General features: G+C 49.6%; 1 protein-coding gene across 1 annotated transcript; it reads left to right on the forward strand.

The window, feature by feature from the left end:
* The first annotated feature begins 133 nt into the window (after nt 1-133).
* On the forward strand, nt 134-4,185 carry RPL35A (ribosomal protein L35a). The gene is made up of 5 exons (XM_054204551.1): nt 134-269; nt 660-702; nt 1,861-2,013; nt 3,109-3,253; nt 4,127-4,185. Exons 2-5 carry the CDS (start codon nt 692-694, stop codon nt 4,148-4,150), a joined length of 333 nt encoding a protein of 110 aa, XP_054060526.1. The 5' UTR covers nt 134-269; nt 660-691; the 3' UTR covers nt 4,151-4,185.
* The last annotated feature ends 9,135 nt before the right edge of the window (nt 4,186-13,320 follow it).

Genomic DNA, 13,320 nt, shown 5'->3' on the forward strand with positions numbered 1-13,320 from the left:
CCACCACGCTCCGGGGGCCTCGTGGGGCTGCCCGAGCGGGTGCCTGCCCGGCGGCGTTGGGGCCGCCCCTCCGCGGACCGCCAGCCGGAGGAGAAGGGGGACAGGGCGAGGGACGCCGCAGGGGGCCGATGTAGCCACCCCGCCGCGGGTGAGCACCGTCTGAACGGGCAAAACCGAGGCGGCCGAGGCGGGGTCCTTCCTGGTCCATATCCCGGAAGGCGGTGCGGCGGCTCTCTCTTTCGCCGCCATCTTGGCTCGCCGCCGTTGGGGTAAGGCGGGAGCGGCGGCGCCGGGGGAAGGGACGGGGGGGAGCTGCCCGCGCCATGGGGCCGCCGGTGGGCGCGGGGCTGCCGGGTCGCTGCGGCCGGTGCCGTGTGGAGCGGGTAGAGGGCGGGATGGCGCCGATGTGCGGCAGATGGTCCCGGCCCCGGGTTGAGGCCCGGGGCTGAGGCGCTTAGAGCCTCCCGTTCTGTGGGGATGCGGAGGGGTCCCCTTCCCTCCCCCGTGAGGCGGAGCCCGTCCTGGGGAGGCTGGCGGCCCTTGTCACCGTGCTGTGGGTGGATGTTCTGGCCCCCGGGTCGGGCCTGCGGCAGCTCCCGCTGGCTGGGCTGCACAGAGCGGCCGGCCTGGGAGGCTCATGGCTTGTGTGTCGTTTTTAGGCCTGCTGGGACCAGGGCTTCAGGAGGACACCATGACCGGGAGGTGAGTGACTTGCCCCGGGATGGCTTTCGGCTCGCTGTTACAGTGCGCTCTTGACAAGTCTTCCTGCAAACGGAGCATTTCTGAGTGTGTTTTGTTAAAGTTGTTTTCCTGCAGCTGTGCTCATTTTCTGGGAGAGCTCCTTTACACAGTATCCCACTGGCCTCTCTGTTAAGCATACACAGTTGTCTCTTCCTGTTCTGAAGCCTCTGCCTTAAGTTGGTTGTAGCTGTTTGCATGGTGTGCCACGCTGTCCCCGGCCTGTCAGTAGATGTGGGTTATTAACGGTGTTCTTGTTAGCACGGTGTTTCTGAACCTTCAGTGCACAGTAGAGGCTTCCCATATTCTTTCTTTGAGTAATGGCTGCTATGCCGTTGAGTTTTGTTACGGATGTAGAGGTTGAGGTTGTAAGTGGTGAAGGGATTGAATCTGAACCACAGCTTTTGGTCTAAATATGTATCTGTGGAGTTTATCTTCCGTTGTGCACGTGTGGAAGGTGGAACTGGGTAGTTTAGTTTAATACTGCTGTGTTATGGGACAGCTGCTAGATGCAGTTGAGACAGTCATGATGTGCATATGGTGTGTGGAACGAGCCTTATAATTGTGTTACCTGGGTAGTACAGAGAGGTCCTTGTCACGAAGAATTGTTGAGGAGTTTGTGTAATGTCACTTGTCCAGTGCACCTGAGGCTGTTTCTCTGGCATTCGCCATAGACTGCAGTTGATTCCTTTGAGGCTACAAACTAGCAGCAGTTAATGTCTTTCTCTATAGCAGTTACTGAAACACAGGAGAGTCAGTTTATGTGTTATATAGAAATAAAGTAATGTTTACTCATTACAGAGTGTTTGTAGACCTTTGAAAATACAACACTTACTAATGTTGAAGCACTTTAAGTATGAAGTGCATAGTGCAAGAGGTTTGTTATAAGCAGAAAGATACAAAGTTCTCCTAAATACTTCGTGTGTCCCAGTTACTTCGCTTTCCTCTGTTGACTCAATATAAGGATTTGCAATAATTTGTAAAAGCAAAAGCAGTGGGCTTTTTCCTCAGCTAAATTTCTACTGGTGTGGAAATAGTTTCTGTTGAAACAGCACACGATTTGTTTTTACATTTCATACTTTGGAGTGAATTATAATTTGTAATTGTCTTCAATGTCTTTAGGCTGTGGTGCAAGGCCATTTTTGCTGGCTACAAACGTGGCCTCCGAAACCAGCGGGAGCACACTGCCCTTCTGAAAATTGAAGGCGTTTATGCACGTCAGGAGACAGACTTCTACTTGGGCAAGAAGTGTGCCTATGTATACAAAGCTAAAAAGTAAGTCACTTTTTATCATTAAGCTAAATTAGCCAACTCCTGTATCAGCTTTTGCAAATGCCAGGGTGTGAGCAGTCTGAATATAGGGCTTTTGTTAGAACCAAAGATAAATTGGGCTCAATTTATCAATGGCGTGTCCATGGAGTACTGTATAGACCAGTTTACTGGGTTGGTTTAGTTTTTAAAGTCCTTGGTTATTTTTGCTTTAATTGGCCTAGATGTTCTTAATTCAGAGCATGAAATTATGTGAAATAATCATTTGCTGTTACAAATTATACGTTACAGAGCAAATGGGATGAGAACCAGATTTTGCCTGAGACTGGCAAAAATGAAGTGCGGTGAATTTGTGTCAAGTACTATGAGCTGTTGAGTTACTTAAACAGCAGAATTATTTTGTGAAGCCTAGAAGAATTTGTATCCTGGCTTTTCCGTGCCTGTGTTAGAGCACTGTCACTTCAGCTGTGCTGCATTGGCAGAGGCATTAAAAACAGTTACTTACTACCTTCCACTTAACTTTTTTTCATTGAGTGTAGTTGTTAAGAGTTCAGATATGGAAGACCAGAATTGTCTTGAATAAAACTGATCGGACTGTTAACTTGACCACCATCATTTCCAAGATGGCCTGTGGCTTTTCTTCTAAAGCAGTTTTTTGCAGTCCGTCCCAGTGGCTTAGGTCTCTCCTGCCTTTGGTGTGTCTGGAGAAATCTTACAAACAAGATAGTGCATTTTCTTTGCAGTTGAAATTGATGAGTTTTTGGTTTGATCATATTAGCATCGGTATTTTTCAAATTCTTAAGCTTAGTAACTTGTTGGTAGTTCTCTAGTGGAGCTTCTGACAAATTACAAGCTGCAGTACTGACCCATTTGGAAGGGGCGGTGAAAATCCTAGGCCTAGTAAATTTCACAGTTAAATAAAAGTGGAAGGTAGTCCAATTAAAGGTGGCTGTGGAATAAAACTAAGCGCTTTAACTTATTCCTTGCTATGGAATAAAGGAATTTTCTTTAAAGAGGCTGCGTTGTCTGCCCCATCGCTGGTCAGTCTTGTATGGAGCTGTGACTGGCATGCTCAGCAATTCTTTTCTTCTCTCTCCTCAGCAACACTGTAACCCCCGGCGGCAAGCCCAACAGGACACGAGTGATCTGGGGGAAGGTAACGCGTGCCCATGGGAACAGTGGCATGGTTCGTGCCAAGTTCCGTTCCAACCTTCCTGCCAAGGCCATTGGACACAGAATCCGGGTGGTAAGTGGATTTATTTTAGCAACAAAATATTTACTGGAAGTTTTCGGGGTGCCTTTTAATCCCACATAGTATGAGGGAAAATGAACTATGGTTTTGGTCTGTTGCTGTTGTGTATTCAACATGGCTCTTTGATAAGTGCTCCTTTTGGAGCTGTGGGAGGTTTATTACTGGCTTCTTGCGCTGAAGGGGATCGTCTTGTTTCAGGGGGGATGTATGCTTGCTCAGGTTGTCTGCAAAGACTCTGAGTTCTGGGGCTTTTACTCAGCTCCCTTCTAAAGCCACCTTGATTTCTTTTCCCTGTGTCTTGTACATGTATTTTTGCTCCCTCTATTCCAGTTCCTGCCATTGATAGATTTTTGTCCTTCCTCCCAGATGTTTTAACTGAGGGCTGTGCTGTCCTGACATGTCCACTAGTACCTGTTCCACCTGTCAATGTTTTAGCCACAAGGCTTCAGTGAGACTGTCCGTTTAGGTCCCTCACCCAGAGTTTTGATGCAATATCTTTCTGGTGATGTTTTCAAAAGGAGTGTCAGAGGGGTGCAAGCCTTCCTTTCTTTCTCATGTGCCTTAGAAAAAGCACAGTAGGAGCGGCACTGTTAAAACCTGAAACGGTACCCATGAGGACTCTTCCTGTCAGCGAGCAGGAGGGCTGACTGCCGGGGGAGCCTGCGCATCAGCACGGTGCTGCTTCAAGTCACTGAATTAGCTGTTACGCATTTCCATTCTTGCACCTCTTCTGTTGTAAATGGGGGGGTCACTTTTATCGTAGTTGATGGGATTGATGTAGCTTGTAACTGCAAAACTTGTGTTTAAAGTAGTGCAGTCCAATAACAAGATTTCTTACGTGATTCTGTCTGTTCTTGTCTTTTACAGATGCTGTATCCATCTAGGATCTAAATTTTTATTGGAAATAAAATGGAGAATCTGTTTAATTTTTGCACACTTCTGATTTTTATCTCCTTCGCCTATTTTGAGGGACCCGGTTTGTTTTCAGTAGCATGTCAGAGTTCACAGCACAGTGGTGACTCCAAGCTAGACGACATGGAGATTTGACCCGTGCTTGGCAAGGCGCTTGTAGAGCAGACGACATTCTAAAGACAAATAACTGGCAGCCTTTACTGCGACCTGTCCGTACCTCCCATCATGGAATCTGAATGGTTTGCAGGGCTAAACAATAAAGGTTTACAACCTCTTAAACTGTGCACACAAGCTTTATATAGAGCATGAGAAATACTTCCGTGCCTACCTGCTAGAGGGAAACTTCTTGTTCCTGTTTCTCTTGTACTTGGCGATGACTGTAGAGACAAAACTGTGTGATGATGGGACACTAAATCCTAGCAGGTGTAAGTCCTAGCCTGCATCTAAAAATAGTTGTTCTGGTAGAATCCCAAAGAATGAGACCGTATGTACCTGGGCAGCAGGCATGCCTGCAGCATCTGCTCCATGAAATTTATTTAGACAGCTTTTCGTCACACAGTTCTGTAGTGCCTGAGTGTTAATACTTGCTGGTTTCCTGGCCAGCCTTATCACAGTGTGTAATGTGAGGTGGGGAGGATCTTTACCTCCAACTAGTGTATTACTTTCATGAGTTCTTTAAGGTGTGTTGAACAAGACAGTGGCGAAAAATGAATTTAAAGATTCTTAAAGTGCAAGGCGCAGAGTTTCTTAGCGCATCCCTCAAAAACACTGGGTAGTTTTAAGGGAGGTTTTGGGTAGCTGCAGGTTGGCGTGGTTACTGCTGATGTCACAGTCCCCAAATGACCCCTTGGTACCCCAGGCGGGTGATACCATGGACTCAGTTGTTCCATCATTTGGAAAGCGTCCCTAGTCTGTGAGGCAGGTGAGTCGCGTCCCTGACCTTCCCTCGGTCCCGCTCCAGTGCAGCTGTGAGACAGAGCTTCCCTCTACTTGTGCTCTGGGATTTGCTTGTCTCCTGCAGCGGGCTGGTATTTCATAAGTAATCCTGAAGGAGGTGGAGTAATTGTGTATTTGGAGTACAGTATTGGGTAAATTAGGACTTTCTTTTGAATGGCAATTCAAACAAAAACTGTACCTGGCTGCTCAGCTCTGGTATAGAAATTATTTTGCTGGACTTGCTTCAAGAACTAAAGCTGCGGCTCCTGCTGTCTCCAACAGCAGGGGAGTGCTTGCAGTAGAAAGCTGCATTTTTTTTTTTTTTAACATGGGGGAAACTGCAGTTTATGGGATGCTGGGTCAGGTCAAGGAGGGCTTTAGTCTTCAAATACCAACAGGTTGTATGTGTTGGATTCAGAGAAGGATGGGGTGGAATACAAGTTGAATTTCCAGTTTTAGGCATTACCGGCGGAAGGAGGAGGAAGTGTAGTGGGCAAGTTGGACTGTAACAGCAGGTTGGTGGGACTGTGGTCCCTATTATGTGGTTGGAAACTGCTGACGAGAAGGTAATAATCGCTCTTGAGTTTGAGGCAAGATGGCCAAAAATATGTAATGATCCCTTTTCTCTCCCCTTTTGTCCTTTTCGACGGTACCAGACTGCTGAGGTACAAAATCTGTTCCTGGGAGGTCCAACATCAAATAGCCTATGGCTACAATTTTTGAATGGGTGTCAAAACTCTGCTATTTCCTTTCATGTTCGCTTGGTCCCACCAAAATCGGTGTCTTTGTACCTGGTCACTGCTGGGAGCAGCAGGCACAGCCTGTTTCAAGGCCAAGTGCCTTTGCTATGGCAAACCCCTTGTGCTTTTTTGCCCCGCAGTGCAGTAAACTGACGTGTGGGAGGAAGCGATGGCATCAGAGCAGCCTGCTGTCTGCTGCTTTGTGGACCAAACCACCTGGGAGCTCCTCAACCTGCTGGACATAGTGGGGAGGCAGAACGGACGGGTGCTGGTGGTGGAGGTGGATGATGAGAATGAGAGAACTCCCTCGGTGCTGGTGGATTTTGTCCAGGACCTGTGTGGCACAGCTGACATCAGGGCTAAACTGCAGCAGGCGGAGGGGATGGAAGAGAAGGATGATGTTCGGCCACATCTGATTTTTATGCTGTGGCAAGCCGCCATGTTGAAGAAGCTGATGCGGTGGGATCACCTGGACGAGGCCCTCTGGGATGTGAGGAACCTCCTCCCCTGCCTGCCGGACGTGTTGGTGCTTGTGATGATCCACCCGGACCACCGGGAGCAGCTGGACCAGACAGTGAGAGCACTCAGGAGAATGCAGTGTCTGCTGGATGGGGCCTGGCAACTGGTGGTGGAGGCAGCAGTCTACAGCCCAGGCCAGCCTGGTGGTAGCCTCGAGGCAAAGAGAGCTGCATGTAGAGCACTGAGAGAAGTCCTAAACTGCCATGAAGGTATCCTGGGACATAGCTAAACACAGGGGTGAGGGACAGAGAGACAGGCTTTGTGGAAACAGAACGTGCTCAGGGTGGGGCGTGGAAGGGTCTGAGAGGCAGTTTGGACCAAAGTGATGCTTGATGACTGGGTTCAGGAAGGAAGATAAGCTGGACCTTGCAGGCCATGTGAGCTGGAAATGAGAATGAGGGCTTAAGCACTGGGGTGGGAATGGACAATGTGAGTCTGAGCCAGCTGCGTGTCCTCTTCCAAGTTGGACAGTGGTGGCTCTTGCTCTTTCCCCCAAAACACACGTGGCTATGGAGATGCTGCTCAGTGTAGGAACTGCACTCCTGACTCTGCTGCTGGAGCTTTCCATGGTTATTTTAATAGCTCCATGATCTCACTGGCCCTGCATTCTTCATTGGAGGCATGTGCTAGGTTTTTTGGGTGAGCTGTACGCCAAAGCTTTGACCAAAAACGATGCCTGCTGTTCTTCCGTCGTGTGTGTTTCCTCTTCTAGAAGTCAACTCCCAGCATCCATTTATTGTTTCGCTCCCAAAGTTCAGTTACTGCTGTGCTCTGCCTGAACATATGCGACACAAGGCATCAAAGACAGCTGGAGAATGAATTCCCAGAATCTGGCAGGTTGGTTTTAGCGCTGTTCACCTGGATGTCCCTTTGTAGAAATACTTCCCTCCTGGTGCCTTGCTTATCTGCCCAGTCCTTCTGCGTGGACGTGATTCAGTGTGTGGCTGCTGCCAGAAGGGGACACTGCTCCTTCAGCATCACGCTGTCCTTGCGACAAAGCTCACATTTCTTTGCTGCATTGGCTGAACAATCTACCCCAGGAAACTTCTATCACAAATCACCGAATTTCTGCTTTGCATGATATGTCTTGTTCAAATATCAAAATGTCCCCCAGAAACCTGCTGGGCTGTCCCCAAGAAACCAGCTGTCAACAGAGAGGGAGTCAGAGCAGGCCAGCTGCCTCTGGTTTTTAAAGCGTTCCAAAACTGAGATAGTGAAAGAAACCCAGAGGTAAGACCTTAGAGTGCTTTTTCCCAGGAGAGCCTGAATGCAGGGGTCTTTGGTAGTTCTCATCAGCACAAAGCTCCTGGAATTCCCCAGGGTTCTTTGTAGCGACAGGATGGTGGGAGAGCAAAGTTTGTCCCCTCTTGCTTACTGGACAAGATGCTGCAAACAAGACGAGGGTCCATCTCCTGTTGCAGTGGTATTTGCCATTAGTGCATTGACCTTCCTCAAGCTACTGTCCTCACACCAGAAGAGTTGAAGCATCTGGGATGAGCTGTCTAAACTTGTTACGCTGATCCATGGGATCCTTCCCACCTACCCTGACGGAAGGACTTGGGGATGCTTATGTGCATGGCACGCTCTGCAACTCACTATTTAACAGGCAGCTGCTCCAGATGTGCCTGGTACCTCAATGTGGTGTGTCCGAGCACAGGACACCTTGCTGTCGTTCTCACTGTGTTTCCATGCTTGCTGCCTGAGCAGCTCGGCAGTGTCCCGTCCCTTCAATACGATGGGTGAAAGAAGCTTGCTGTATCTTGACCCAAACTCCACTGAGATCTGTCGATCAGGGTCCGAGTGCTGCCTCACGGAGGTGTCGACGCAGCTCTTGTGGGAGGACTGAGGGTGGGGTGGGCTGGGCTGAGCCCACAGTGTGTGTGGGGCTGGGGATCGGCTGGAGCGAGGACGGTCCTCATCCGTGCCTGAGTGCAGGCTGACACTGCTGAGCCCTTCTGGAACAGCAAGTCAACCAGCAGCCACTCCAAATTAGAGGCACAGTGCATTTGTGTTCATCCTTCCTCATTCCTGGGGTGGGGGTGGAATATATGCAGATGAAAACCCAACATTTATCCAACTGTCCGTTCAAGGAGCTATTGCAGGGAGCTGGCCTTATATACAAATGGGTACCAGTAGGCATCCATTAGGTTGAATTACTGGGATGGATTATTTTGGATGGGAGGAACTGCAGGAGCAGTCGATTATTTTTGTTTCTGAGGCCAATGGCCCATACAATAGCTGAACTCGCTTCCCGTTCTCTCTGGGCAGGGCAAGGCACTATGGTTAGCTGCACATTTTTGCATTGGGAGTTTATACGTATTCTCTGGGTTTTTTTACAGATCTTGTATCCACCTGAGATCTTAACTATCACCACAAGAAGTATTAAAAAGCTGGTATTTATTTCATTTCCCCGTGTGTCTGTGTGTACCTATAAGCTTTAAAGCTGTACACCAAAGAGTGGGAAACTCCTGATGAAGCTGCAGGTTTGTGCAATACAGAGCGGAAGGGGTGGGATTTGAGGGTGGTACGCAGCCCCTGAACCAACGTTTCTCAGGGAAAGGATCCTCTAGGTTATTTTTCAGATATGGGTTCTTTCCACATCCTTAAGGACAGTGTGGCTTTACGAAGCAAAACAACCTTGCTGTAGGTGTTTGGGTGATGCTGGTGCTTGGCAGCCTCTTGGATGAGGTGCTGGTTCCATGAAAATAAACTGTTTTAAAGGATGGGGGGAAGTGACCGTGTCCAGTTGTCTAAACATAATTATAACACAGTTGACCCAATTGCTGTGTTGTGGAAGAGACTTTCAATAAGCAATTGGGCATCTTAAGATAAATTGCCCTTTTCATTAGAGAGGATGCTTTTTTTTTTTTTTTGAAACAAGCTAATACGGAAATAGTTCCCTTCAGTCAATGCAAGATGTGCACAGTCCAGGCTGTTTGTGCGTGCAGAGTTTGCCTTTAAGAGACTCCTGATCAGCACATTGGGACATCTTTAAAGCAAGTAGCCATGATGAGGTCCTGCGTTTCTGTTATTTCCTGTAGTGTCTGAAATGTGTGGGTAGCCATCCCAATCTAGGCACAGTCCATGCAGCTCTCAAGTTCCTCCTCTGGCCGCAACGTCGTGCTGTGCCCGGGCGCTTCCGCATGGGATGATGTGGGGCACTGCCAAACACTGCAGGTGGAAAGAGAAGCTCTGAGAAACGTGGCTGAAGCCCTGGCCCGGACCTGAGAGCACAGGGATGCCCTGCAGGGACAAGTGATGTAGCCACAGGGATGTGTGGCTGGGACGGGGGAGTGCGGTCTCCAGGACAGCCAAGGAGGAGAGGAGGCAGAACGCCATGGGTGCTCTCAAGCTGCTAATCCTGGGTGGATATAGAGGAGTCTTGGAGCTCCCTCCTCTGCCCCTGTGACTGCTCCCCCAACCTGCTGCAGTTCAACAAAGGCAAGTCATGGGAGATCTGCTCTTCAAATGTTGAACGCCCTTCTCATTTTGACTAATGCAGGGTTGGCGAGTTTTCATGCGATAGCTCTGCTGCCGGGCTGGCAGGAGCGCTGCGATCCAGCAAAGCGAGAACAAGCGGCTGTGGCCTGACACCTCTCCAGCCAGCTCAGCTAGAGCCCGACGAGGAGACGCACCAGAAAGCATGAGGAGTACTGCTGCATGGCCCAGAAGTCTGCCAGGCGTAACAGGTCTCCTCCCGGGACAGACGAGAACAACCTGCTCTGCTCAGCTGGCATCGTACCCTGTGAGAGCAGCAGGGAGCAGCCATCCTGTGGGCTGCTGGCATATGAGCATCTGGGCACTAACTCTGGAGGAAGATCTTGATCAAGACAGCACCTGAGCCGAGCTTTGCCATCCAGACCAAGCTTTGCCATCCAGACCAAGCTTTGCCCATTTCCAAAAAACCCTCGGCCTAGCCCTGCTCCTCACTGATCTGGCACATCGTGTCTACGTGCCAGGACAAAGTCCGATTGCCCTTTGGTGCAATCCTGTGGCGTGCCAGGAGGGCACCTTGCCAGCTGCTTACCTGTGGCCTCTTTCAGGGCTCCATATTGTCAGACCAAGCCACTCCAAACCCACCTGCTCCACCCATGGGAGCAACTCCAGCCTGGGAAGCTGATGGATCTGCCCTTTGCCTTTATAAAGGGAGCAGTTCTGAGAACCTGGGGCCTTGGCCTGTGCCAGGGGTTTTGTGGGAAGGAGGCAGGAGGATGCAAGAGGGAGTGTGAGGAAGGCAGGAGGGGCTGTGTTCGCATGCAGTGGTCCCCAATCACAGGTGTCCAGCTCAGTGGGGTCTGGGGTAACTTCTAAGAGGTTCTGCAAAGGGTGAGCACACAAAAAGCTGGACTGCTGGTGTAAAAGGGACGTGTGTACTGGGAAAAAATGAAGGCTGGTGGCTGTGAACAGCTAGTCCTGGGTCCTGTTGTCAAACCGAAGGCAACGGAACAACTGAGGCTCTGGCAGGACAGCTGGGAGAAGGCCAGAAGAGGCAGCCATGTTCTTGGGTCTGATATTGCCAGACAGTTTTTGAACATCTTCCCAGTGGGGAAGCAAAGAACGGAGCAGGCTGAGGGGCGGCAGCCTCCACTGCTGTCTAAGGGGACAGGCAGAGACATCCCTCCTACCTCATGATGAGGACTGCCCCAACACCACGGGTTCTCCACACACGGCCCTGTGACAGGTCCCCACCCTCCTCTTCAGAAATACCTTCCTGTGCCCCTCTGCCATCCAGAAAGGGATGGTCACTCAAGGAAACATAGGGAAAATTAGGACGGCTGCAGAGATGGGCAGGATGAGGCATGGCTTTCAAAGGGAATGGGATTTTGGAGAAGAGAGGCAGGGAAAGGTTTGGGGTTCCCCATCAGGAAGCAGGCTGTGTCCAAGCGGGACTTCCCAGCTTTATTTGCTTATGGGGTGTAACGTCTGCTGAGCAGAGCTCAGAGAGGTGTGATGACTTGGACGGATCCAGGTCAGGGCTGAGTCGGCACAGGCTGCCAGGGGACAAAAACTGGGGCTGCCTCAGTGGTCCCTGGAGGTGGCTGGGTCCAGGGCGTGGGGAGATGGGATAGAACAAAGTGACCATCCAGTTTGGATTGAGTTGTGACTGAACTTGTCACGGGCAGGATCCATGTCTGGTTTGATACAGTTCAAGCTTCAGTGGGTGAAGAGCTCAGTGAGTGTTGGTGCCCCACAGCAAAGCTCCTGCTGGCAGCTGGTAGCGCTGCACAAGTAAAGCAGATGTTCTCCAGCATCTCACAATGACGGTGTGTTTTTTCCAAAGCAGTAAGTGGCAGCAGGTTTGGAGAGCAGGTCTGTGAAAGAGCACTTGTGCAAATGTTTGCTAAGGCTTAGCTTGTCAGCAGCCAGTTCCTGCTCCTGCCCGGCTCAGGGGCTTTTCCAAGTGCCCCCGTGAACACCGAGGCTGCCGAGAAGAAGAGTTTAAGGAGCCGGGATGGGTCATTGGACACAGGGGCTCAGCGCTGCTCCCACAGGTTCCTTCTTGCTCAGTTAGCCTCTCTGCACGCCTATCATCAAAATTAGCATGAGAATCCTTTTTCCCCATCCTCTTTCTGCTCTCTTCAGAAAATAGGTTAATCTTGGTAAATGCATCTCTTAAAGGGCCTAATCTAATGGACCTTTGATTTTGTTTAGAATTAAAGGTACTACTAATACACATGATAAATTTATTTCTCTGAACAAAGCATCTTCTCTTCCTCCTTTGAAGTCCAAAATGAGCAGATGTTGTGTTTGCTCTGAAGAGCCATGGGCATATATAAGAGATGTGATTACCCTCATTTAGGGCTATCTGTAGAGATTTTTGACAAATGTGGCTGTCAGATGGGTGTTTGAAGGAGTGACAGGCCTTGAAAATTCATCTGTGTTTTTGCTCTGATGCCTGCCAGAGCTCTGCAGTCACTTTGTTGGGGACCACAAATACTGCTGAGCTCATGACTGCCTCTGGACTGTTTAAACTGTACCTCTTTTAAGTAACACAAAGGAAGATAAAGTTGTATTTGCTATTTGATCTTACCTCTGTTAATGAATAAAGAAATGTAAACAAGGTTGTTTGGGTATTGTGGGTGATATTCCCCTTTCCAACCAGCCTCTGCCGGCAATGGTACATGTGCACCCAAAATTAACGAGAGAACTGTGGTGGCCATAAAGAATAGCTCTATTTGGCCCTAAATATTAGTTTTTAGAGGCTGTGCAGGCAGTTTAAACATTGGGACCGATGCAGAGAAATAGCCAGTGATGCGCCTTCTGAGCTGAGTTAGGAAGATCATTTCAATTTTTTTCGGTACCTTCTCCGCAGGAATCATCTTAAAAATTTGGGGAATCACCTGCTTGAAACCCACTTCCTGAAGCGCTCTGGGGTCTCCGTGTGAGTCACTGGCACAGCTCTGCTTGAGAAGAGCCCTGTGAGACCCATGCCGCAGTGGTCTTTGCATGTCTCACGGGGTATAAGGGGCACCATCACACCACAAGCTGCGCTGGCAGCTCCTGTGGAGTTTGAACATGCTGTGGGTCTTGTCGTGGCAGTTTACGGGGAGCGTCCGACCTCCTTAGAGCCAACTACAAGGGATCTGGACTTCCCTGTTTAAGCTGGCTGAAGCAAGTGTCTGTCTTTGGCTTGTTCCTTGCAGGGAGCAGCTGGTTCCCCTTCGCAGAGACCTTCTGCTTGTGACTGGCTTATGAACAAATCTGTGTGAGGGCTGTACCTGAAATTCTGTAGCGGGGGAAAGTATGAGCAGAGAAATCCCAAGGTGAAGGCTCCTGGGGACCAGTGCCCCCTCCTGTCTCCCCCCTGCTGCTGGTGGCACGGCTCGTGGTACTGATTACACCGGGGGCTTTTTTCCATGGGACTGTGAGCAGGATTATGAACAGATGAGAAAAAAAAAATCTTTATAAATACAAAATTTGGTCAACACTAAGAACAGACCTGGCTGTTGAATT

The sequence above is a fragment of the Rissa tridactyla genome, chromosome 6 (assembly GCF_028500815.1).
Source record: "Rissa tridactyla isolate bRisTri1 chromosome 6, bRisTri1.patW.cur.20221130, whole genome shotgun sequence".
NCBI lineage: Eukaryota > Metazoa > Chordata > Aves > Charadriiformes > Laridae > Rissa > Rissa tridactyla.

What these genes read in the sequence shown, in the direction of transcription:
- RPL35A (XM_054204551.1), top strand. An exon ending in TATGTATACAAAGCTAAAAA is followed by an intron (nt 2,014 to 3,108) that starts GTAAGTCACTTT and finishes CTCTCTCCTCAG; the next exon opens with CAACACTGTAACCCCCGGCG. An exon ending in TTGGACACAGAATCCGGGTG is followed by an intron (nt 3,254 to 4,126) that starts GTAAGTGGATTT and finishes TGTCTTTTACAG; the next exon opens with ATGCTGTATCCATCTAGGAT.